Below are 21,660 nucleotides of genomic sequence, written 5' to 3' on the forward strand. Positions count from 1 at the left end.
TCATTGAGAGCTATGTCAAGTGTATTGAGAAAGAGCCTGTGTGAAGAGATGAGAAATGTTCCAAATGATTTGACCACCTAAGCACACTATTATAAATGTTTGAATCAAAGCATTGGTTATTTCTATTTTAGTTGAAGCTAGTTCCTGTAACGAAAGAAATAGCAGATAATTATACAAAATTATTTGAAGTAATGCACTAAAGCATTTGTTTTTGAAAAAAGAAAAAAGCTATTTAATGATTTACAAAACTGAGAGATTATGAGTTGATGGAAAAAAAAAAAAAAAAGTTCCAAAACAACTGGGAAAAAGTGATTGAATTAATTAATTCATGTGGGAAATTCAGTATTAAACCACTGGCTTCTCATGGTTTGTAGTTGTAAATATCTTGAAGAAGGTAGTTTGTAGCAGGAGGGTACCAGGCTTTAATAAGAGCAATAATATATGTTCTGTAGGGATAGTAAAGCTCTGCTTGTCTTGTGGCTCCTGTTTTGATGATGTTCAAAGCTGCCTCAGAGGCAGGGGCAGGTTGTGCGTGGGTCACAATGCCTCTAAAAATCAGAAAATAATGTTAAAAAATACAAATTATATTTAAAAATGTACATAGACCTACTTTACGGAATTTAGCAAATTGGTATAAAGCACTAACTTGGTTTTCTCCATTGCAGTCTCAGTGTCAATGGAACCTAGCGTACAAATAGACAGAGACACGTTGCTGTTTCTCATTGCGAGTTCATGCTGGAGAGAGCCAAAGAAGCCATTTAAGGCAGACTTTGTGGCAGTGTAAGGAGCAGTCAATGGCCAAGGCATTTTACCTGTGAAAATGTTACACAATGTTATATTACACAATGGTTAATGGGCCAGTTATATCACACAATGGTTAATGATTACATCTCAAAGGAACTAACAGCAAAAGCGTGCACTGCACTCTCTTTTGACATAATCAAATAAAGTGTCTATTGTGGTGAAGAAGGATGTGAGATACTAGCACGTGTCTGGGATGTTTTTAATCATTTAACACCCCTAATGTATGGGGAACTATTAATAATGCTCATAAGCCTATAAGGACTGAATGTCACAAAAAATATGTTTAATAAGCAATAAAGAAGTAATGATACCAGAGTAACACTGAATTACCTACTAATGATGAAATAATTACCAATGAACCTTTGCTTTGTTCTAGAGATGGCAGGGCTTTCCAGGCCATCTGAACATAGCTGAAAAAATTGACCTTTGGAAAATAAACGTCAGGGTCAGTGACACTCCCAGATTTATGGTTTCTCAAAGAGCTGCACTACCTTCATGAGCCACCTGGTGTGCTCTATGTCACCCTTCCACATGCTGAACGGGGTAGGACCAATGTGGTTGAGAACCAAGTAATCCAGTCCTCCCAGTTTTTCCAGGGTAAATTCCACCACTTTGTCTGGGTCTGATTCAGTGGCCATGTCTCCTGCAATGTAGAGGGCTTTCTGGGCTCCCAAACTTAAGCACTTATCAACAACCTAAAAGCAAATCGCAGCATGCAAAATGGCTTTGAAAAAACCGTTATTGTAATGCATTAGCCAGTTTTAAGACCCATTTGATTAGAATGGTAACTAACCTGCTGTAACACTTTCTCTCTTCTTGCTGTAATCACTAGCTGAGCTCCAAAACGAGCATAATGGTAAGCCATTTGTTCTCCAATCCCTGTACTGGCCCCAGTAACCAGTACCCTGGCACCTCGAAGGGTCTCTAAAAACATATTTTTCCAAAACGTTCTTCATAAATTTAGTATTCGGATCAGTCATTCAAATGACTTTAAATGACTTTTGACTTTAAATGTGGCTTTTGTTATCACTGACACTAATCCAGATTATTTCACTATATGGAAACTGACAAAATGTCAAGTAGCTCTTTGGATGTAAACAAAGCAGTTGTTTGACTTAACCATGCACTGCATATTAACCATTACTTTTGTTTCCAGCTCTAATGATGATCATATAAATACTGAATATTGCTCCCACTTACCTGGGTCAAAATTTACTGTGCTCCAGTGAAAAGCAACAAAAGCAACACCTATACTAGCCACAATGATTTTTGTTAAAGTTCTCATTTTTTTTTGTAAAATGTTGTTGTCAATGGTTGTATTGGTGTCAAAAGAATGCATCTAAATCCCAAAAGTCTGGGCAAAGTATTACAAACGTAAATGAGATTTACATCAAACTTTAACCCCTCCTTTTATGCCCATTTGGGGTGTGGTGATTGAACCAGAACAGAGCATCACAGATCTAGTTCTGCCTTTGTCAGTCATTTCTCAATCACACTTTGCTTCTTTAATCAGTAACAATTACAATCACTCAGTCCCACTTAAACATTCAAACAGGTAAAACAAGGCCAGGCCAGGACACAACGACAGTGTGCACCCATAGCCTGTACCAGTATGGATCAAGCTCCCAATCTTTCAATTACTGCGGATTGGTATGGTTTTGATCAGCGTTTAGAAAAAAAAAATTAGAAGTTGAGAAGACTGCGTGTATTCAGGTTAATTTACTTGTATTTATTTATTTACAGTACTGCCCACTGGTGGATAAAGTTGATTACTTAGACTATTTATATTAGTGTTTAGGTTAGGGCTGGGTGATATTACAAAAATAATACATTATTATTATTATATTTGTATAATTTTTCAATTTCTCGATCATTATATATATGTATAAATGTGTTTCTCACCTTCCACGGTGGTAGGTCTCTCTCACCCTCATTCAGCTCGGGTCCTCAACAGAGGCCTGGGAGCTTGAGAGTTCTGCGCAGTATTTTATTTATATATATGAGATTTTGATTGTTTGGAGAGGCCTACTTTAGGTCCATCATCTCACTATACCACACCAAAATACTGCACATTAACAATATTAGTTTTGCCTGACAATGACCCTTTTAAACATTATTGACCTATGGAATTAAACCCTGCTATTATCTGATTCAATTACTAAATTAATAAAATAAAATATGAAAATGACTAAGAGAACGATCTAGTTTAACTCACTGACCGTATCGGGACATACACAAAAATAGTCAGTACGGTATGTATAAGATATACTGAAAGTAAACATCATATCCAAAATACTGTGTGTCAAACAGTTAAATGCATAGTTAAACACATTAAATAAATGTGCATTCACATTACAGAAGTACATCAACCAGGTCCAGTGTCTAGACTGAAAATCTCCCATAACCACATTTACCACTAAATAACACATTCCTTGTGGCTGTAATGTTATCATGGTATGTAGTTGTATGCGTTCCGGATAATGTAGTTGGTGGCAGAAGGGATCCAGTCTTTAGTAAGAGTTAAAACAAATGTATTCCAGGGGTAGTAGAGCTCTGCCTGTCTTGTGGCTCCTGTCTTGATGATGTTCAAAGCTGCTTCAGACGCAGGGGCAGCTGGGACATCAATGACCCCCCTAAGAATCATAGAATAGTTTTAGCATCTAAAAAGGGCACTATGCATGTTTGTAGGTGACGGGCCCAAAATCTTCTTCACGTTATTGTTTTGCTTGAAATGTTGCACAAAATGGCATAACATTTTGCAATCTCTATGGAGACTGCATTAGATCTATTTTTTTAACCAAAAACCTGAAATTCATAAAATAAAAAAAATTGAAAATCATGGTTTTCAAGCAAATATACGTGTTCAAAAATATATTTTGATTTGGCTTTTGAATGGCATTATCGGTATAATGATGGAGGACTATTGCCATAGCTTGAAACACAGTGGGGCATTCTAAGCAATGCAATAACCCTTGCTTCTTCTCAGGTGACAGACCATGAGAAAATCTGAAGTGAAGTGCTTGCTTGTATTTGTACACAAACTTGATTAAATAATTATATTGCTAAGAGTTCTTTCAACTACAAAAACATGCCTGTGCGAATGAATAATGACACATTTGCCTTGATAGTTACAAAATATCTACTGACATTCTCAAAGTGTTATTATGTGTTATTATATTTGGGGACTTACCTGACTTTCTCCATCGCAGAATCTGTGTCAATGAGACCCAGTGTACAAATAGACAGAGACACATTGCTGTTCTTCATAGCAAGTTCATGCTGAAGAGAGCCAAAAAAGCCATTTAAGGCAAACTTTGTTGCAGTGTAAGGGGCAGTAAAGGGACCAGCCATCTTACCTATGGGATGTATATTAGATTATTTATCATTTTTCTCTCTTATTAATTAAGGGAATTACTGATATAAAAGCATACTCCATTTACAATAAAATATGTAAGCATTCAATTAGTAGTACAAACCTACCTAGAAGTGAAGAAACTATCACCAGTGAACCTTTGCTTTGTTCTAGTGATGGCAGGGCTTTCCAGGCCATCTGAACATAGCTGAAAAAATTGACCTTTGGAAAATAAACATCAGGGTGAATGACACTCCCAGATTTATGGTTTCTCAAAGAGCTGCACTACCTTCATGAGCCACCTGGTGTGCTCTATGTCACCCTTCCACATGCTGAACGGCGAAGGACCAATATGGTTGAGAACCAAGTAATCCAGTCCTCCCAGTTTTTCCAGGGTAAATTCTACCACTTTGTCTGGGTCTGATTCAATGGCCATGTCTCCTGCAATGTAGAGGGCTTTCTGGGCTCCCAAACTTAAACACTTATCAGCAACCTAAAAGCAAATCGCAGCATGCAAAATGGCTTTGAAAAAAGTTACATTTAAAATTTAAGACAGTCCCTTTATTTGGTTTGAATGGTTACCAAGGTTGGCCAGTAACTACTTACAAGGTAAGGGATTACTGTAATAAGATTACTTTTTTAATGCAGTAATGTAACCAGCTACAATCTAAAATTTTGTAATTAGACTACAGTTACTTGGGCTAGTAACTTTTTCCCTGCCAAAAATGTGTGTTATCCATTACAACTTCATTGTAAAACAGTAAAAAGATAAACAGGCAACTCAGATGTCCTCTTCTGGTGTCAGAGGCAGCTCAGCTGTGAACCAAAGTGAACACAAATATTGGTTTAAAGAGGACTGTGCTTGAAATTAAGCTCTATAACAAACAGTGTCATTAAAGTGAAGAATTCATGCTTTTTATAAATTGGTTCCTGGAGTGCATATTTTTTTCAAAGTAATAATAATAATCTAATTACTTTTGAAACAAAGTAATCAGAGTAGTAATTAAATTAATTTTAGAAGGAGTAATCAGTAGCCAGTAATCCAGTAATTTCTTTTGCAAAGTAATCTGACCAACCCTGATGGTAACTAACCTGCTGTAACACTTTCTCTCTTCTTGCTGTAATCACTAGCTGAGCTCCAAAACGAGCATAATGGTAAGCCATTTGTTCTCCAATCCCTGTACTGGCCCCAGTAACCAGTACCCTGGCACCTCGAAGGGTTTCTAAAAACACATAATAGTAATATTCTTGGGAATGCAACTTTTTCGTACAATGACACCATAAAATATAATTTATGGAGCCCTTCTTTACCCGTTATCAACACTGAAACCAAAGTCCTATGTGTGTTGTTTTAGGCTTAAGTGAAATTATCTGCATTCGGTTGATATGCCTGAGGTCACACACTGATAGAACAGCAGATCTTTGCACTCTGAACATTATTTAAATGCTATTTCGCGAGGACATAAAATGAATCTATAGTACATAGTCATGAACCATACTACAACGTAATGATATAGGCTAAGCACTTAAGGCCAAGTGCAGTGTGCACACAACAAAACAATAGTATTTACAATAGTATTTAAGTGGTACATCTACCTACCCGGCTGAAAACTTGGCGCACTCCATTTGATAGATATAAAAACAACACCGATACTCGCTAGGATAATCTTTGTTAAAGTCTTCATTATACTATAATGATAATAACCCCAGAATAAAGAAAGAGCTCAACTTTCTTGAATCACAAATGCGATTTATGCCCAAGAAAACAAGCCCCTCCTTTTAGGGTTTTGGGGGTGTGGCGTGGTAATAATCATAATCAAATTATTGTATAAATATTAAATTGTGGTATTTATGTTTTATAGCAAATCATCTAAATAAATATTTAGCAAACAACAAGCAACACTAAAAGAACGAATCTGCCGCAAAGTGATTTATTTTGAAAGTATAACTTTATTGACAAAACTCCTTGACAGTTTAGGGCTGGCTGACTGGATCGTCCTTCAGCGCCGCTGCTCGTCACTGCTTCGGTTTTACCTTCTCCTACCTTCTCCGTGTACTTGGATAAATCCTATCTACTAAGAGAGCCATACGTTAGAACGAGGCATGGCGGCAAGGATTTTGCCAGTAATAAAGTTAGTATTTTTGATTTAATACATAAAACCCTGTCACAGTCCTGTCATATGCTAACGTGGCTAAGCTAGCTAGCATTTTGCCCTCGCGAAGACACCTAGCCTGTTCAATGTGTCGTAAATGATATTGTGTAAATAAACACATTTGTGCATTTGAACTAAATACCAGATCTATTACCAGGCTTGCAACAAAAGTGACTATTGCTGGGGGAGCCGTATATGTAGTCTATGACTCTGGGCTGCTCGGGAGCAGTGAGCAGGGAGCTGTAGCTCTGCAGAAAGCCAAGGCTGCAATTCCGCCTGCAGTGGACGAGTGGATGAAGTACTTCGGCGTGGAGGTACAATATTCTTTTGCTAGTGTCACTGACACATAGAATGGAACGTAAATCAGTCTTTCTGTGTTCATAGGCTCAACTCCCCACTGTACCAAAGATGGAGTTTGCCCCGCTTGAGGCATGGAACTCTGGTGTGTAAATTATACGTCATCTGTGCAACTATGGTTTGTCACAAGTTGGCAATTTGATGTGCTTATTTTGTACAATTCTTTGGCCTGTGCAAAAGGAATGAGCTTTTACTAAGATGTCTACCCTTTTTTCTTTTATAGGTGTCAGATGGACAATTTCAACACTGTCAGAAGCTCCTACAAAAGCCTCAGATTACACCCATCAGGGTATGCAATACATAAAGGACCTCACAAAGTAAATCATCTAAGCACCTGACATTTATTTATATTTTGACTTTTGCACTTCCTTATACTAAGTTTGAACCACCTATTGAGAACTTGACACTTATCACTGGAATATGCTGGCAATTTTAACTGTCAATAATTAAGCATTTTCTTCATTAAAGAACATTGTGTATGTATACAGGACAGATTCCTCTTCCTTATCCATTTCCCAACATGTTGTTCAAGGTAACAGAACCTTTATTTGTCCCACAATGGGGAAAATTCCAATGTTTTATAGTTATAAATATATAAAATATCAAACTCAACAATAAATAATACTCAAGCCTTAGTCTTTCAACTTTTTTGTTTAAAAAAAAAAAAAAGGGGGGGGGGGGGTGTTTCATCAAAATATGGAAAACACAATTTTTCATTTTTATTTTAATAACACAAACCCACGCTGATTGATGATGCAACATGAGTGATAAGTGTACCTCACAAAGTCAAAACTAGTCCTTGACATTGCGGCACTATAGCTGTAATAATGTATTGAACATTAATGTGAATTTACATAAGTGTGACTGAGTACTCTGAGCCCACCATACACCATGAACTAACAAGTTTGTCATATAAGATGGTGCATGCAGGCTTATTTGTAACCCTCGCGTTCTCCTGGGGGTCACATAGACCCAAAGAAAACTTTTTGTTCCTTCCTGCTCTCTTGGGGTGGGTCAGTCAGACCCAAAAATGCATTTTCTCGCCAGGCGAGAAAATAAATTTGCAGCGTGAGGGTTACAACTAAATAGAAGCAAAGCCAAAAAGTGGAACACAAAGATTACTGTCATTAATAAATAAGCTATTTAGTCTATGTCTTGGAGTAATTGCAATATTTTCACCATTTCACCAGTTATAATACATGTCATGTATTCAGATAAATACAGCCTCACTTTCAAAAAGCTATTGCTGTTATGACATTATAAATGAACATTTTCAACACAGCAAAAATAGTACTGCCTATCATACAAATTACTACAACTTTAGAGTAGACTGCTACACGTATTTGTTGTGCATTCAAGCTGATTAATCATTCAAGTAGCAAATAACCATTTCAGGTCATATTGTTTAGCACACAAACACATGGGCCTATTGTTTAAGAACCTCCAGTTTTGATGTAAAGTTGTGCTAAACAAAGAACAGGTAGCAACATAGACAAAAAAATACTTGGGTGCAAAACTACAAGCTTCAAGGCACTTAATTCATTAGAATAAATGTTTCCTTGCCAAAGTACAGTGGCCCTCATTTACTAAGATTGCAGTGAAGTGGGTGTATATTTTGGTGTATATCTGTGTGTACAGCGCAGGGGGCGTGTTTTTAATGTTTATTAACTTTCTGATCCTGTGGTATGCATGAGTAGCTGGTGATAAATGTGGCGGATAAAACCCAGTATTATTTGAATGAAACGCCCCAAAATATTCATGAAGTTTCATGAGGCCTCACCTATGGGATTTATGGCATGAGTGTGCAGAATATGATAAAATGCAGTGCTTGCAGGAATCCTTAAAGAAATAAAAAAGAAGAAATATGTTTTGGCTCATAGTAAAATGCAGAAAACAAATCTTAATCCTTACAACCCTCTGGCCTGTTTGAGACCAGAGGCAGCATGCTATTGTGTGTGCTTCCATAATTCCCAGAAAGTGCCTTGTTTTGGTCATACAACAAATATACACACCGATTTCACCATAAAGAATTTTTTTGAATGAGGGCATTCCATCAATTAAACTGTAGTAAACTGTAGCTATCCTGTTATACCATCGTTTTTTGGGGTATTATGGATAATATAAAGCATTATATAGCTCTTTGGAGGTGTTACCACAAACTGCCCAAATATAAAGTATAAATCTAAAACTAAAGCAGCAATGGCAAAAGAAAGTCACTTTCTCAAAGCTTAAAGTAGTTCAACAATACTACTATATTAAAAAATAATATTGCACTTTCCTCCGAACGGCAATGGTTAACCTTTAAACCTGAAATGGCTTTCAAAATGACAATGAGAATTTTGTTTCTAAGTGGTTTTAACTAAGTCATAAACGTGAATATGAAAGTCATCATCATATTTTATGTAGTACACAGAGGGTTTGGCTGGGACCTGGTAGATTACCAGACCAGTTCTTTTCAAGCCCTTATCGGTGACATACTCCACTTGTTTTCCGACCAGGCTCTCTGTCTCCTCTCCTGGCTTTCTATCTGGGGGCAACAAGTGCTTGTTTTCTGAAAAAAAATAAAATAAAATAAATAAATATATACTTGATGATTTCCCCATTCTTTTCTTATACTTCCAGATAGTTGCATATTTTATTTATTTGATCTGAGAAGTTTTTGATCTCTGTTAAGTAGCTACTCAAAAGCCCGTTTTAAAGTGAGAAATCACATGGGGAACACAGATAATTGATTTTCATGAGTCATTCAGTCATCCAAAAACCGACAAATTATGACTTTAAACTAATATTCATAAACAATATCTCTTAATAAAACAGGGATTAGCAGTACCTGCTTCAGGCAGTATCCTAAGGTCTCCGTCAGCATAGTCATCCCACAGCTGGTACATATAAAGGACTGGGTCCTTTTCATATGTTATATAATACCAGTGGGTCATTACTGGAGCTCTGGAGAGGACCATTCCTCTCCATTCATTCTTCTCTCCATCCTCCTTCTCAAACAGATGCTCCACAGCCTTTCCCACGAGCTCCTCTGCTCCAGGAGGGATCTTGAGCTTATTATTTACTGTATGGATGTAATTGACATGGGTAAGATATGTGTAATAAATGAATTCTGAGATAGAAGAACTACAAGTATAGAGAAACAGACATACCGACTTTTTCAGATAACACTTGTAGGTTGGACACACGTTCATCTCTGAACAGCTCTATACCATAGACACAGTCAAAGCCGTCATACTTAACCATGTAAAGAGATGGGTTTACACTTAGTCTTTCAAGTACTGTTCCCTTCCATTTGCTTTGGTTTCCTTTCTCACGCCAGTTATGTTGAATACGTAGTCCCAGAATGCTGTTAGGATCTATTGTGTCACTCAGTTCCCCACTGCTACGCTTTCTGGAAATAAAAACATGAACGTTTTCAAACTTTATTTTAGATACAGATAGTTACAGTTATAATTACAGATAGGAGCTGCACACACCTGCCCCTTTTCTTGGACATCCCTCCAGACATTCAAAGACTTAAAAGAAGAAAAAAAACAACCAGTTTAACTTGAGACAAATGGCAAAAGACCAACCTGAGTCAATGCTGTAGACTACAGCCTTATCAGTAATTGTGACGGAACAGCCGCCTATACCCTTATGTTAAATTAGCATATATACACACACACACACACACACACACACACACACACACACACACACACACTACACACACTACACTATCTGTAGCATTAGCAAGTGCTTGCACAGAGGTTGAGTCTGTTTTCTGTCTCTCACACTCCTGTCTGCAGTTCTACTTTCTGACATGCCAATGTGAGTTTGTGTCATGACATAGCCCACCTGTCAATGAGTGAAGAGCAACACCTGGCAGTGAATGCTGTGAAGGCGGTAATCAACAACACTCATTTGACCTAGCAGAGCCTCTTCTTCACTGCAGCAGACTACAGGCTACAGAGGAGGCTAGGCAGTCACACGCTTTTCTGTTAGTGGCTAATAGCGGTTATCGGAGCTACCGTTCACAATTTTAACATCTATCCTTTACCTTTTGGCTGGGACCACAGCTGTACAGGTAGTCGCTAATGTTCATGGTAGTCACATAAACGTATTATAAAAGCAACCGCATGTGAGTGTAAAATCTCGCGAAATCTCTGGGATTTCATCAGTATCGGGGGAAAAACACCAGTTCCCAGTAAGCCATTTGTCATTGCTGCGTAAGGAGAAGATGCTAAGATCCGCGCAAAGCTTTGTGGGAAATGCTGTCCCAAATGTATTATTTGTACTAAATTAGAAATATTTACTTTCTAAAATAATCTGTTGTTAAATTATAAATGGGTTGTTTGCCCGAATGTTAAGATTGTCAAGATACAAGATTGTTACATTCATAAATTACTATCATATTCAACAAAATACACATAAAAAGCAATGCTGTGGCAAAAAGACATAATCCAAGACACTTTATTTCTATAGCACATTTTACAAACAAGTGCACATTGTGGAAGAAAAGAAAGGTAGGTAATTCAGGCTATAGTAAAGCCTGTATGTTTACTTCTCTTACATAATTTACGCCATCAGTGCCTAATTGTTTACAACACTTAAAATCCAATCTCTGAATGATGATATGCGTGTGTACACATCAGGTGTCCTGGGATTTCCACATCGGCGGCCAGAGAAGGAGACAACACCTGCAGCAGCACCGTCGCACACAAGAGGTCCGCCCGAGTCGCCCTGAGTAGAGAATATTGTCACTACTTGGAGAACATCGCTACAAGTCACTTGTTAATCAGACAATACGATATGATTATATATATATATATATATATATATATATATATATATATATATATATATATATATATATATATATATATATATATATATATATATATATATAATATATATAGTTTATCCAACAATTTCCAACAGAGGGTGCACTACTTCCAAGCACTAAAGCCCTTTTCATTAAATTACAGTTGTTAATACAGTTGTTAATAATCATGCTTAGTGAGCCTTATTCTGTTTTGTCCTTCTTCTGGTCACTTGTAGATGCGTATCACATTAATTGTATAATAGTATAACGTGTATAACAGTATATTAGGTATTAACAACTAGTAACTGAAAACGGCAAAGGTTCATACATTCTGAAAAGGGCTTTAGTGCATGGAAGTAGTGCACCCTCTGCTGGAAATAGCTGGAATGAAGCGAACCATTAAAAAAGAAATAAAGAAAAACTATGTAGGGACGTGCAAGGCTGTTCAGGTGACCTCCACAATAGTGTACTTACTTTTGCATAATAAACTAACACTCTCACACCATTAGAAACAATAACATTATTGTCTTTACTCAATAAGTAACTCAATTAATTTCTCAACTGCTGATGGGATCACAGTGTGATCATAAAGCTTTGCCTGATTGGTATAAAAACATGTCTTACTGAGCAGAATCCCTGAAAGTTGTCCATTCCGGTGCCACAGACCATGCTCCGTGTGATGGGGACTGCTCCCCATCTTCCACTACAGCTTCTCTGTGACAGGATGGTGACATTGACCTCCCGCAACCTGTTTGGATAGGTGTTGTTATCACCGATGTCTCCCCATCCAGCAGTGATGCACTTACCCCCAGCTCTAAGCCGTCCCCTTTGCAGAGGAATGAGCTGAACGGCTGCAGTAAGCTTAGCTGTGGTATTTAGCTGAGGGGAATCACAAAAAATTATAATTAGTATTTTTTGTGTGTAATCTAAGATGATGTGGTATTTAATTCTTACCCTAAGGAGCATGATGTCATTGGCATGTCCGATATAGTTAGGATGTGAAATAGATCTCACAGTAGTGAAAGTCTGTTTTGAAGATTCATTAGCAGCAAGTGAGTGAGCTCCTAGTACGACCGTGTATGGCCTAAAAAGTACAATTGTGTCAGTGTTTAAAATTTTGGTAAAACATGACTGTTAAATATCTTCAGTGTTAATAATAGAAATGATTGGAGGTAGTGTTGTCACAACACTAAAATTGCAAAGTTAATTTTGATACTAATGAAAAGGCTCAATACCAGTTTTCGATACCACAATGATTATTCAAATATTCAAACATGTAATTTGGAATTGAAATTACAAAAAATAATTATCACTGATTGTCCCATTATCAAGTAAAACTGAAGTTTGTGGTATTATCTTACACAGGTGTCAGACAGTGAGCTGCTGTGAGCACAAAATCTTCTTTGACCAGGAGTCCTCCACAGATGTGTCTTCCGCGCGACTGCAGCGAAGCAATGTACGGCCGAGAGTGGGGCACCGCTTCTCTGCCTCCAACAATGCGTGATCCATCTGCTCCTACATGCAAGGTATTATACTCATTTAATCACCTCACAATGTGGTCTATCAAAGTACTATAAGGCTGCTTACCCCAGTGGACCACAGATAAGAACAACACCATTGATTTTATTGCCATGGTGATTTCAGTCAATATAGATGTTGCAGGATTGGACTGGTCGTTTTAAAGAACCATCTTACTTATTTTGTGGTATTGCTTCAGTGCATGTGTCAACAGCCATTTTCACCAGAAAACTGTAAGAATAAATGTCAACAGAGTATGCTGCAAGACATGATGCAAATTAACTTCTTCTATTTTATGTCCTGTCTAAGCCGTAACAAGTTTATACCTATAAAAAAAAAAGAAATAATAATAATAATAAATAAATAAATAAAATTAGCATTACTACCACTACACTACAACACACAATTAATGTGGAGAGTGCTGGACATTTGTGCAGTTGTACTTTCGTGGACTATTACATAGCTAAAATATACTTAGTTACAAGTTAAGTACTGCTGCAACACTTTATGTATATGCAAACACTCTTCTTATTTACAGCAACGGGAGTATTGATAATAAACTACTTCGCACTCCTGATAAGACTGTAATGTTTTCAAATTCCCCAGGCTTATATGCAGGTCCTACCCCCTACCACATCCCAGTAATACACAGAAACTAAATAATGAATCTTTTATTTTGCATTCTGTACACAAAGCACATTTTTATACATGTTTTTAGTTGACGCTAATAGTTTTTAAGATCCAATCCATGTATTTGGAAATGTCGACAAACACGTTGGGAGCTTCTTTTTTGTAGGTACAGTTGTTATGTCTGTTGAAAGATACAACTCCCACTGCAGTATTTTTGCATACTAGGGGACCTCCAGAATCACCCTAAAAGCAGAGTATAATTAAATCCACAATTGTTTTCCATGGGTTTGAAATAGTTTGACATTTTTTTACCTGACAAAATCCCTTCGTGGTGTTGTATCCTCCAGCACAAATGACATTGTGTGGAAGGTGATGCCACACCTCCTTACAGGTTTTCATGTCTATAATGGGCACCTCAGTGGCCATCAGCACGTTGGCATTTACACCATGTGTCTGTGTTGCTCCCCATCCTGCGACTTGGCACAGATCATTTGCTTTGACTTTCATATTCTGAGTTGGGAGGTCTATTTTTTTCACACCGTTTTCCTCAGGATTTTTATTCAGCTAAAAAAGAAATATAAATATTATACTTATATTCAATTCTTCAGGGTTTTTTTCTACTCAAGGAACAGTATTTTGTATTGCACTGAGAAAAGTCTGTGTCGTACATACTTTTAGCAGCATCAAATCATTCCCAAAGCCCACGTCTTTATACGAATCATGCTTGAAAAACTTTTCAATATCAATGGTTTGTCCTTTATTAGATTCTTTGAGGTTGTGTTTACCCAGGACAACACGGACGGGTTGACTAGGTAAGAGAGACAAGTTGAAAAGTAAGGCCACAATAGCAAAATATTGCACATTGAGAGATTTGTACATACTCATCAAAACAGTGAGCTGCAGTGAGGACAAAGTTGTCACTCACTAAGACACCCCCACACACATGACGACCATGGCGGTTCTGGAGTGAAGCCATGTACTGCATTTCTTCACTTGGGACAATATCTCCATTTACTATGACGCTCCCAGTCACTGCAAAGAAACAAGTGTTATTATCAAATGTAAATCAGCACCATTTGTAAAATCTGATAAAAAACAAAAACAAAAGTGGAAGTTACGTCTGCTGTTACTAGTGCCATATTTCTACAACTTGCAGCAGGTACTAGAACTATACATCTGAGTGCTACAGTTATTACTAGTCCTCCTTCTCCCATCAACTGCTGCTACTGTTAAAATGTTTAAAATGTAAATTCGAGTTACTTCAGTTGAAGAAACCAGTGACTCACCAATCTGCTGTAAACAGAAGAGTAGGACCAACACAGTAATCATTTGTTGACGTTGCATCTTAACTGCCAACATTAGTATGAGGAACCTGTGCCGCTTTTATACTGCCTCAAGTGGGGGAGATTTGTATCTCTTGGGCACCACACTTGGTATAATTTCTATCTCCCAGAATGCAGTGCAAAAAAGCCCAAAAAGCCAATTTTGCATAAAAAAATGTGCCAAGCCTACATTTTGATCCTCCAGTCATATATTTGATATCTGTTCTGTGGTTTCCCAACATGAGAGTTCAATGGCAATGTTGTTGCACACCAAAGGGCCACCAAAGTCACCTTAAACATAGTATAATTTAGCACTGCATCACTTAATACATGGGATCTGGCCATTTTCTGATGTTTCATTACCTGGAGAAATCATCTGTTCTTGCAGTATTCTCCACCACAGGTTAACATTGCGTGGAAGGTCGTGACATTGTTTCTTACAGGTGGTTGGACACATTGGTGACCATTAAGTGTTTAACATCTGTACCACCTATATGTGTTGCTCCCCATCCTGCAACCTGACATGAATCATGTGCTTTGACTTTCATGTCCACAGCTGGAAGTTGTACTGTTTGTATGCTTTTTCCCAGCTCAATTTTTTTTCTTTAAAAAGTTAAAGTATGCATGTAAGTAATTCATTTTCAATTATGTTAATCGTGTTTTTGAGTTTGTACATACTTTAAGCAGCAGCAGCTCATTCCCCAATGCCATTTTTTCAAAAGACGGGTGCTTCACCTTATTCCCAGTTTCAACACTTGTCCATTTTCCAAGTTGGGGACTGCCCTGAATAACATGTTTTGGAACGCTAAATCACAGGTACAAGATAGAAAAATAAGACATAGTTACATTTTCTGGTAACTTGAGTTACCTACTCTTCAAAACAGTGAGCTGCAGTGAGAAAAAACTGATCACTCACTAAAAAGCCTCCACACGCATGACCCATCGGGTTCTGCACTGAGGCCATGTACTGCATGGCTCCATCTGAAAGTGTGTCTCCATTTACTATCACACTCCCAGTCACTGCAAAGAAAGAAAGAACTTAAAATGAAACAGACAAAGACCCACCAATCTGCGGTGGAAACACAGAGAAACACTGTGATGATTTATGGATGGAGCATCCTTCAGTGCCTTTGGTAAGTAGAAACACTATGTCACCTATTTACATTCTCAGTCAGTCAGCAGGGGAGATGTTTATCAAACCAGAAGCTACACACTGTACAAGCCGAAACACACAAAATGTTGCTTAAATAGACATAAAGATAATCACATTTCTAGAATACTCAAAATTCTTCAGTTAAAGTATGAAAGTATGGTTTTGTGAAAGATTAATCATATTTTAGTGGGCATGATATTGTTTCAGCTTTTGCTCAATGCTTTGAATAATGCAGTTATAATTGATATTATTTCAGTGTGAAAGTAGGCTTTGTGTACAAATACCATGGCATTACATAGAGTTGAAAATAGTGTGTGTGGACTCTTGGGTCATATTCACCATCACTTCTGTAAGCATTACCGTTAGTTGCTCAAAAACCTTCTGTTGACATTCATGTTACAAGAGAATACATGAGTGAATATTTTACACATTCACTGGATTTTGTTTGTAATGGTACTTATCTGATTTTTTGAATTGAAAGTAGGTCACTCAAATTGATATGAAATGATGATGGAGAGATGATGGAAGATAGTGGTTGCTATATTTTGAAGCCGCACTGACCACAGTGTCTGCTTCTCAGAGTTGTAATCATTTTTAAAAGCTCTTTTTCGTGTGAACTCTAATCAAAATATCAAAGTTGACATTGGGTGAATTTTGAAGTTTGCTTATATTTATGGAAAGTCTATAATTGGAGGCATATTATATGGTTAACTGCATGTTTTATTTATTTATTTATTTATTTATTTATTTATTCATTCATTCATTCATTTACTGGAGTTTTTTCATCAGGTTCATAAAACAGAAGTGGTGCACTTATATAGTTTTTTATTATTTGACCATATTTTCTTGAGGATTAAATGTTTTTATTGTTCTATTAAAGAATGGCCTGCCTATTACTTGATAGGTAGGTGATTTTACCACTAGGCCCCTAACACATACTGTCCCAAAGCCCCACATCACCACACCGATGTGTGAGAGAAGCTTCTTTAATAAAGTTCAATTTTTTTTTATTTTATTATTACAGTATTATTATTATTTATTAGTTATTAATGTGAATTACATTTAATCTTGTGACTTGATTTGAGTCATTTGCTGCATCAGGTGGTTTCCAAATTAATCTATATTAATTATTTTAAATATACAATACTCAATCGTGACATAGATTAAATATTCCAAAAACAATGTTAAAAAGGTTCTCAGAGGTTTGAAATGATCAAAATTTATCAACAATTATATCAGAGAAATTCTTCCATATAAATACTTTGGTGAAATTATTACACAAAACCGTGACTGTTGCAACAAGGTTTTTATTATAATTGTTATGTTGTTTTCCAATGCAGACCTAGTATAATTGGACACTAAACTAAACAAGCTTGAACCAGCTACCGTAATTAACAGTCCCCTCTGTTCAAAATGTCATTGATCCAGGAAAGAAAGGGAGAAATATCAGTGTACACATTGGGGAAACCTTTTCCATTATTATATGAACAATCTTTTAGGTTGAAGGACACAATGCCGACTGGAACACCTTTGCACACCAGGGGACCACCTGAGTCACCCTAAAAGCAGAAGAAATATGTTTATTTTTATGTTTATTTATTTTTTAATTATTATTAAAAGTGAAATTGTGTTCATGTGACAGAGTACCTGGCAGAATCCCTTGCTAGTGTTAGCTCCGCCCGCACAGATGGTGTTGTGAGGGAAAGCTTTGTTCAATCTCCTCTCACATTCATCCTCAGAGAAGATCTTGACACTTGTTTTCTTCAGGTCATTCACAGGTTTACCTTGGCTGACCTCATAACCCCATCCTGCAACCTCACAGGTTTTGTCTGCCAGAGATGTAACTGGACTTTCTGGAAGATCAATGACCTTGACCTTAGCGCCTTGAGCAGTTCGAGATAGCTGCAGAAATGTTCACATTTAGGTTACTTTGGTAAAATTTTTGACACTATACTTTATTTAAATACTAACCTTAAGAAGCATGATATCATTCCCCGAAGCGGCATTCACATAGTCTGGATGCTTGCACTTTTTCAGCACATTATATCTCATATCATTGGAGGCAGAGTTGAGGTGGTGTGTTCCAAGAACCACACTTAAAACCCTAAAAAATCAAAACATGTTTAATTTCAAAGCTTATATATAGTCCACTGTAATAAATAAATGGCTGAAGATGCAACAACTTACTTGTCACAGTGAGCGGCAGTTAGTACAAAGTTGTCTTTGACCAGGAAACCTCCACACATGTGTCCACTGTCATTCTGCAGAGATGCCATGTACAACATTACGTTGTCTGGGACTGGGTGGCCGTTTATGATCTTAGCCCCATGTGCTGAATGAAGAAGAATAAGTTAATACATTGTAACTAACAAGCTTATGTATGACTTAAGTAGAAGTCTCACCTGTTTGACCCCCACCCGCCAGTAGCAGAATCAGCATAAGCTTGTGGTAGGGATGCATGGTGCTTGTAGACTGTTGACTGGGTGGGCCCTTATATGCAGACGTAAATGCAGTATCAGTGTGAGTCATAACTGATCTGCATCTTAGAGTGCATCCCACACCATATCTTTGTATCAAGTAGTTTTTGAATTTGATAGAGAAAGCAACTATGTTCTTGATTTGGAATGGCAGTCTTTGCATTTGGGTTTTGTCTAAAATGTTAATTCTGTATAATAGAGGAAAAACATGCTCCACATAACTTTTCTGGTGGAGGATCTATGTATTTCCTGGAGATGTTATTGCTTTGCCTGGATAGTCTGGTGTATTGTATTACACATATCAATATTGCATTTATTTGTTTATTTGTTTTAGCTCCAGAATAGTGCACTTTTAAAGGTGTAACCATAATTATTCAAGTTTTGTCTATTGTTGGTTGTTACATGTTAATGTTGAGAACTTTTCATTGATGGATACTTGCCAAACTCTTTAAACTATTCCATTTGTAACAACTAATTCAATGTTTATGTAATTATAATTAATATATTTTTAAATAGAAAATTTGAGGTACTGTATGAATTCCTTTTTGGGTTAGCAGAATACATGTAGAAAATATACATGGAATTATGACAGAATGCTTTATTTAAGTATAAAATGGTGTGCCATAATCATCCAAGCACATCTGAATTAATTAGCAGTCATTTTGTGAGACTACATTTTTGATCCAGGGAAGGAACTTAATCAGGCTTGTGTAAACATTGGGGAAAGTTGGATAGTCACAAATGCTTAAATAATTGAAAGACACAACTCCAACTGCTGTTCCATTACAGATCAGTGGCCCACCTGAATCTCCCTGAAAGAAAAAAAGAAAAATATAAAACAATTTAACAAGTATAGCAAACTATAGCTGTGAATAGAAATCCTTACCTGACAGAATCCTTTCGTTGTCTTGTACCCCCCTGCACAGATAACGTCGTCTGGCAATTTTATATCAGCTTCAGCCCATTTATTTGAACATATCTTGTGACTTATGATGGAGACCTGCACCATTCTCAGGTTGTCAGACATAGAGCCACTGGTTTGGGTTGATCCCCAGCCTGCCACTCTGCACTGGGCATCTTCAAGCAGTTTTACCTCAGGCGGGGGCAGTGGCACCGGTTTGAGTGGGCATGGTCTGGACAGCTGGACAATAGTAAAGTAGTGTATAGTTTGCATAGTGTTTTAGCTGAGATAATTACATGATACTTACTTTAAGGAGCATCATGTCTGAGCCAAGATCAAATGTAAAAGGAGCTTTGCATTTCCTGATACTGTATCTCATAGTATCATCAACGTTGCTAAGATCAGATGTTCCAAGGACAACACTTTTGGGTTTGCTGAAAGATATAGTATAATAAAGACTTTTGTTCTTATAAGAATTTTATCAGTTTTCATCAGTGTCTAACAAATGATTCTTTTGTGGGATAAAGAGATTCCACCTAAAAATATAACCATACATAACTACAAATATAAGACCTCAAGATCACGTTTAAGAACAATTTGGACTTTTTGAAAACTAGCTGCTGTTTGGAAGCCGCTGCTCAATTTGATCTGCATCCTGAGGTTAAAACTTAGAACTTAGTAATAGAGAAATTGTTCCATGTTCTTTTAAACATGTGAGAGATAAAAAATACATTTGAGTTATACAGACACTTACCCATATTCACAATGAGCTGCGGTGACCACAAACGAGTCACTAATGAGGAAGCCTCCACATAAATGTTTCCCTATGTCGTTCTGCAGAGAAGCCATGTACTGCAGGATCCCATCTGGAACTCTCTCTCCATTAATGATCCTACCTCCAAACACTCAAGACACAATGGATACTCAAGATCAACTCAAAGCCTAAATCGGTTTACTAAATTGTTTTTCTTACCATTTTGCCTGCTTGAGATGAGAAGACAAAGCAGTATGAAGGATACGGCCGTGTACATGTTGACAACAGCAGAAAACATCAACTGATCGTCTTTTATTAGAATGCTGCTTTATCAGCGATCTTACCTTCATCCTCTCCATATTAGCAAACAGGATGTCACTCAGGATGTGTGACTATTAGTATCTAAGTCTCTCAACTTTTATCATCATTGCACCAGTCTGTCTTAGCCATTATATCAATGTGTTATTTCAGTTTTTACATAGCACTGGGGCATGTAATTATCGTTTAATTTGATGTATTTCCAAAACTATAGATTCTGTATGATTATTTTACAAAGAGCTTGCATCACCACTTGACAGTTTGGTGTTATCTCATAGTTCTTTGTCTCAGGTTATTTTTAACCCTCTTGACAGTGTTGTCAGGAAATATGGAATTAACTTCCACAGTTATGTAGATAATATACAGCTTTATACCTCCATATCTTCTGATGACACCATGCCAATGGATGCTCTTTTTAACTGTATTTCATATATCAGATCTAGGATGACAGAAAACATTCTCCAGCTTAACCAAGACAAAACTAAAGGTTTTTAGTCATCTGTCCTGAGGTCCAGAGAAAGAAACTTTTACCTAAACTACAAGTACAGTCTTTTAATCCATCTCCACAAGTTAAAACATTGGGTGTTATTAGCTCTGAACTGACTTTAAAAACGACAAAAATAGGTTCACCTGAAAAATAGCCCGAGTCTGCCCCATTCTCTCATGTGCCAACACAGAGACACTGATGCTTTTATCACCAGTTGAAGAGACTACTTTAATGCCCTGCTTTCTGGTCTACTTAAAAACAGTATTTTATTATTACAAAAATTCAGTAGCCATGCTCTAACTAGGACCAGAGGACTGGACCTTCTTTTACTCTTTTTTTAAACATCTTAATGGTAGTGGGTCTTCTTATCTTTCAGAACTGCTTTTGCCCTATGAACCCTCGCAGACCTGCTTTCCTCCTGCAGCAGGCTCCTTGTCAGTCACACTTACAGTGAGGTGTCTTTCCAGTCCTACGGCTCTTATCAGCCTACAGGAGGACCACAGGGCCAAAGAGAATGTTTTTAAGAGCAAGCTCAAGACCCACCTTTTTAGCTTAGTTTTTGATTCATATTTATTTTTTTATTTGTTTATTATTACATGCATTTTATTTATTTTTAGGCTTACCATG

General features: G+C 37.1%; 7 protein-coding genes across 9 annotated transcripts; 1 reads left to right on the top strand and 6 right to left on the bottom strand.

Moving 5' to 3' along the window:
* Nucleotides 1–361: 361 nt before the first annotated feature.
* Nucleotides 362–2,102, bottom strand: LOC110174094 (hydroxysteroid 11-beta-dehydrogenase 1-like protein). The gene is made up of 6 exons (XM_020940147.2): nucleotides 2,005–2,102; nucleotides 1,598–1,728; nucleotides 1,296–1,499; nucleotides 1,135–1,228; nucleotides 647–812; nucleotides 362–548 (listed from the first exon to the last, which is right to left on the bottom strand). Exons 1-6 carry the CDS (start codon nucleotides 2,087–2,089, stop codon nucleotides 362–364), a joined length of 867 nt encoding a protein of 288 aa, XP_020795806.2. The 5' UTR covers nucleotides 2,090–2,102.
* A 158-nt stretch (nucleotides 2,103–2,260) lies between these two features.
* Nucleotides 2,261–6,090, bottom strand: LOC110174076 (hydroxysteroid 11-beta-dehydrogenase 1-like protein). The gene is made up of 6 exons (XM_020940124.2): nucleotides 5,757–6,090; nucleotides 5,249–5,379; nucleotides 4,446–4,649; nucleotides 4,285–4,378; nucleotides 3,995–4,160; nucleotides 2,261–3,437 (listed from the first exon to the last, which is right to left on the bottom strand). The coding sequence occupies exons 1-6, from the start codon at nucleotides 5,839–5,841 to the stop codon at nucleotides 3,254–3,256; spliced, it is 864 nt and encodes a 287-aa protein (XP_020795783.2). The 5' UTR covers nucleotides 5,842–6,090; the 3' UTR covers nucleotides 2,261–3,253.
* A 4-nt stretch (nucleotides 6,091–6,094) lies between these two features.
* On the top strand, nucleotides 6,095–7,301 carry micos13 (mitochondrial contact site and cristae organizing system subunit 13). The gene is made up of 4 exons (XM_020940139.2): nucleotides 6,095–6,288; nucleotides 6,467–6,623; nucleotides 6,694–6,751; nucleotides 6,890–7,301. The coding sequence occupies exons 1-4, from the start codon at nucleotides 6,260–6,262 to the stop codon at nucleotides 6,985–6,987; spliced, it is 342 nt and encodes a 113-aa protein (XP_020795798.1). The 5' UTR covers nucleotides 6,095–6,259; the 3' UTR covers nucleotides 6,988–7,301.
* A 43-nt stretch (nucleotides 7,302–7,344) lies between these two features.
* LOC110174074 (spindlin-1-like) lies at nucleotides 7,345–10,908 on the bottom strand. 3 transcript variants are annotated; one of them, XM_020940121.2, is made up of 6 exons: nucleotides 10,709–10,903; nucleotides 10,507–10,626; nucleotides 10,146–10,184; nucleotides 9,819–10,060; nucleotides 9,497–9,730; nucleotides 7,345–9,217 (listed from the first exon to the last, which is right to left on the bottom strand). In XM_020940121.2, exons 3-6 carry the CDS (start codon nucleotides 10,175–10,177, stop codon nucleotides 9,012–9,014), a joined length of 714 nt encoding a protein of 237 aa, XP_020795780.1. In that variant the 5' UTR covers nucleotides 10,178–10,184; nucleotides 10,507–10,626; nucleotides 10,709–10,903; the 3' UTR covers nucleotides 7,345–9,011. The 3 variants fall into 3 exon arrangements, with proteins under 3 accessions (XP_020795780.1, XP_020795781.1, XP_020795779.1); XM_020940122.2 differs by lacking the exon at nucleotides 10,507–10,626 and having other exon boundaries at nucleotides 10,709–10,908; XM_020940120.2 differs by having other exon boundaries at nucleotides 10,507–10,903.
* A 309-nt stretch (nucleotides 10,909–11,217) lies between these two features.
* LOC110174059 (granzyme B(G,H)-like) lies at nucleotides 11,218–16,688 on the bottom strand. The gene is made up of 10 exons (XM_055164797.1): nucleotides 16,658–16,688; nucleotides 15,816–15,963; nucleotides 14,294–14,429; nucleotides 13,934–14,185; nucleotides 13,715–13,864; nucleotides 13,216–13,222; nucleotides 12,835–12,988; nucleotides 12,428–12,557; nucleotides 12,098–12,352; nucleotides 11,218–11,391 (listed from the first exon to the last, which is right to left on the bottom strand). The coding sequence occupies exons 1-10, from the start codon at nucleotides 16,686–16,688 to the stop codon at nucleotides 11,242–11,244; spliced, it is 1,413 nt and encodes a 470-aa protein (XP_055020772.1). The 3' UTR covers nucleotides 11,218–11,241.
* A 695-nt stretch (nucleotides 16,689–17,383) lies between these two features.
* Nucleotides 17,384–18,990, bottom strand: LOC110174029 (duodenase-1-like). The gene is made up of 5 exons (XM_020940062.2): nucleotides 18,499–18,990; nucleotides 18,284–18,428; nucleotides 18,068–18,200; nucleotides 17,744–17,998; nucleotides 17,384–17,655 (listed from the first exon to the last, which is right to left on the bottom strand). The coding sequence occupies exons 1-5, from the start codon at nucleotides 18,734–18,736 to the stop codon at nucleotides 17,488–17,490; spliced, it is 939 nt and encodes a 312-aa protein (XP_020795721.2). The 5' UTR covers nucleotides 18,737–18,990; the 3' UTR covers nucleotides 17,384–17,487.
* Nucleotides 18,991–19,151: 161 nt separating this feature from the next.
* LOC110174100 (glandular kallikrein-3, submandibular-like) lies at nucleotides 19,152–20,577 on the bottom strand. Its single transcript, XM_020940154.2, has 5 exons — nucleotides 20,448–20,577; nucleotides 20,229–20,379; nucleotides 19,782–19,908; nucleotides 19,460–19,714; nucleotides 19,152–19,385 (listed from the first exon to the last, which is right to left on the bottom strand). Exons 1-5 carry the CDS (start codon nucleotides 20,524–20,526, stop codon nucleotides 19,224–19,226), a joined length of 774 nt encoding a protein of 257 aa, XP_020795813.2. The 5' UTR covers nucleotides 20,527–20,577; the 3' UTR covers nucleotides 19,152–19,223.
* Between the last annotated feature and the right edge of the window lie 1,083 nt (nucleotides 20,578–21,660).

Source organism: Boleophthalmus pectinirostris, unplaced genomic scaffold (assembly GCF_026225935.1).
Source record: "Boleophthalmus pectinirostris isolate CB_2022bp ecotype Guang Dong unplaced genomic scaffold, ASM2622593v1 HiC_scaffold_7, whole genome shotgun sequence".
Lineage (NCBI taxonomy): Eukaryota > Metazoa > Chordata > Actinopteri > Gobiiformes > Gobiidae > Boleophthalmus > Boleophthalmus pectinirostris.

What these genes read in the sequence shown, in the direction of transcription:
- LOC110174094 (XM_020940147.2), bottom strand. Translation starts at nt 2,089, where the DNA reads ATGAGAACTTTAACAAAAATCATTGTGGCTAGTATAGGTGTTGCTTTT. An exon ending in GAGAGAAAGTGTTACAGCAG is followed by an intron (nt 1,500 to 1,597) that starts GTTAGTTACCAT and finishes ATTTGCTTTTAG; the next exon opens with GTTGTTGATAAGTGCTTAAG. An exon ending in ACACCAGGTGGCTCATGAAG is followed by an intron (nt 1,229 to 1,295) that starts GTAGTGCAGCTC and finishes TATTTTCCAAAG; the next exon opens with GTCAATTTTTTCAGCTATGT.
- LOC110174076 (XM_020940124.2), bottom strand. Translation starts at nt 5,841, where the DNA reads ATGAAGACTTTAACAAAGATTATCCTAGCGAGTATCGGTGTTGTTTTT. An exon ending in GAGAGAAAGTGTTACAGCAG is followed by an intron (nt 4,650 to 5,248) that starts GTTAGTTACCAT and finishes ATTTGCTTTTAG; the next exon opens with GTTGCTGATAAGTGTTTAAG. An exon ending in ACACCAGGTGGCTCATGAAG is followed by an intron (nt 4,379 to 4,445) that starts GTAGTGCAGCTC and finishes TATTTTCCAAAG; the next exon opens with GTCAATTTTTTCAGCTATGT.
- micos13 (XM_020940139.2), top strand. Translation starts at nt 6,260, where the DNA reads ATGGCGGCAAGGATTTTGCCAGTAATAAA. An exon ending in TGAAGTACTTCGGCGTGGAG is followed by an intron (nt 6,624 to 6,693) that starts GTACAATATTCT and finishes CTGTGTTCATAG; the next exon opens with GCTCAACTCCCCACTGTACC. An exon ending in GCTTGAGGCATGGAACTCTG is followed by an intron (nt 6,752 to 6,889) that starts GTGTGTAAATTA and finishes TTTCTTTTATAG; the next exon opens with GTGTCAGATGGACAATTTCA.
- LOC110174074 (XM_020940122.2), bottom strand. Translation starts at nt 10,177, where the DNA reads ATGTCTGGAGGGATGTCCAAGAAAAGGGGCAG. An exon ending in ATGTCCAAGAAAAGGGGCAG is followed by an intron (nt 10,061 to 10,145) that starts GTGTGTGCAGCT and finishes TTTTATTTCCAG; the next exon opens with AAAGCGTAGCAGTGGGGAAC. An exon ending in AGTGTTATCTGAAAAAGTCG is followed by an intron (nt 9,731 to 9,818) that starts GTATGTCTGTTT and finishes ACATCCATACAG; the next exon opens with TAAATAATAAGCTCAAGATC.
- LOC110174059 (XM_055164797.1), bottom strand. Translation starts at nt 16,688, where the DNA reads ATGATTACAACTCTGAGAAGCAGACACTGTG. An exon ending in CCACGAAGGGATTTTGTCAG is followed by an intron (nt 13,865 to 13,933) that starts GTAAAAAAATGT and finishes CTCTGCTTTTAG; the next exon opens with GGTGATTCTGGAGGTCCCCT. An exon ending in GCTCACTGTCTGACACCTGT is followed by an intron (nt 12,558 to 12,834) that starts GTAAGATAATAC and finishes TGTACTTTTTAG; the next exon opens with GCCATACACGGTCGTACTAG.
- LOC110174029 (XM_020940062.2), bottom strand. Translation starts at nt 18,736, where the DNA reads ATGCAAAGACTGCCATTCCAAATCAAGAACATAGTTGCTTTCTCTATC. An exon ending in ACTGCCGCTCACTGTGACAA is followed by an intron (nt 18,201 to 18,283) that starts GTAAGTTGTTGC and finishes TTGATTTTTTAG; the next exon opens with GGTTTTAAGTGTGGTTCTTG. An exon ending in CTAGCAAGGGATTCTGCCAG is followed by an intron (nt 17,656 to 17,743) that starts GTACTCTGTCAC and finishes TTCTGCTTTTAG; the next exon opens with GGTGACTCAGGTGGTCCCCT.
- LOC110174100 (XM_020940154.2), bottom strand. Translation starts at nt 20,526, where the DNA reads ATGTTTTCTGCTGTTGTCAACATGTACACGGCCGTATCCTTCATACTG. An exon ending in GCAGCTCATTGTGAATATGG is followed by an intron (nt 19,909 to 20,228) that starts GTAAGTGTCTGT and finishes TATATCTTTCAG; the next exon opens with CAAACCCAAAAGTGTTGTCC. An exon ending in CAACGAAAGGATTCTGTCAG is followed by an intron (nt 19,386 to 19,459) that starts GTAAGGATTTCT and finishes TTTTTCTTTCAG; the next exon opens with GGAGATTCAGGTGGGCCACT.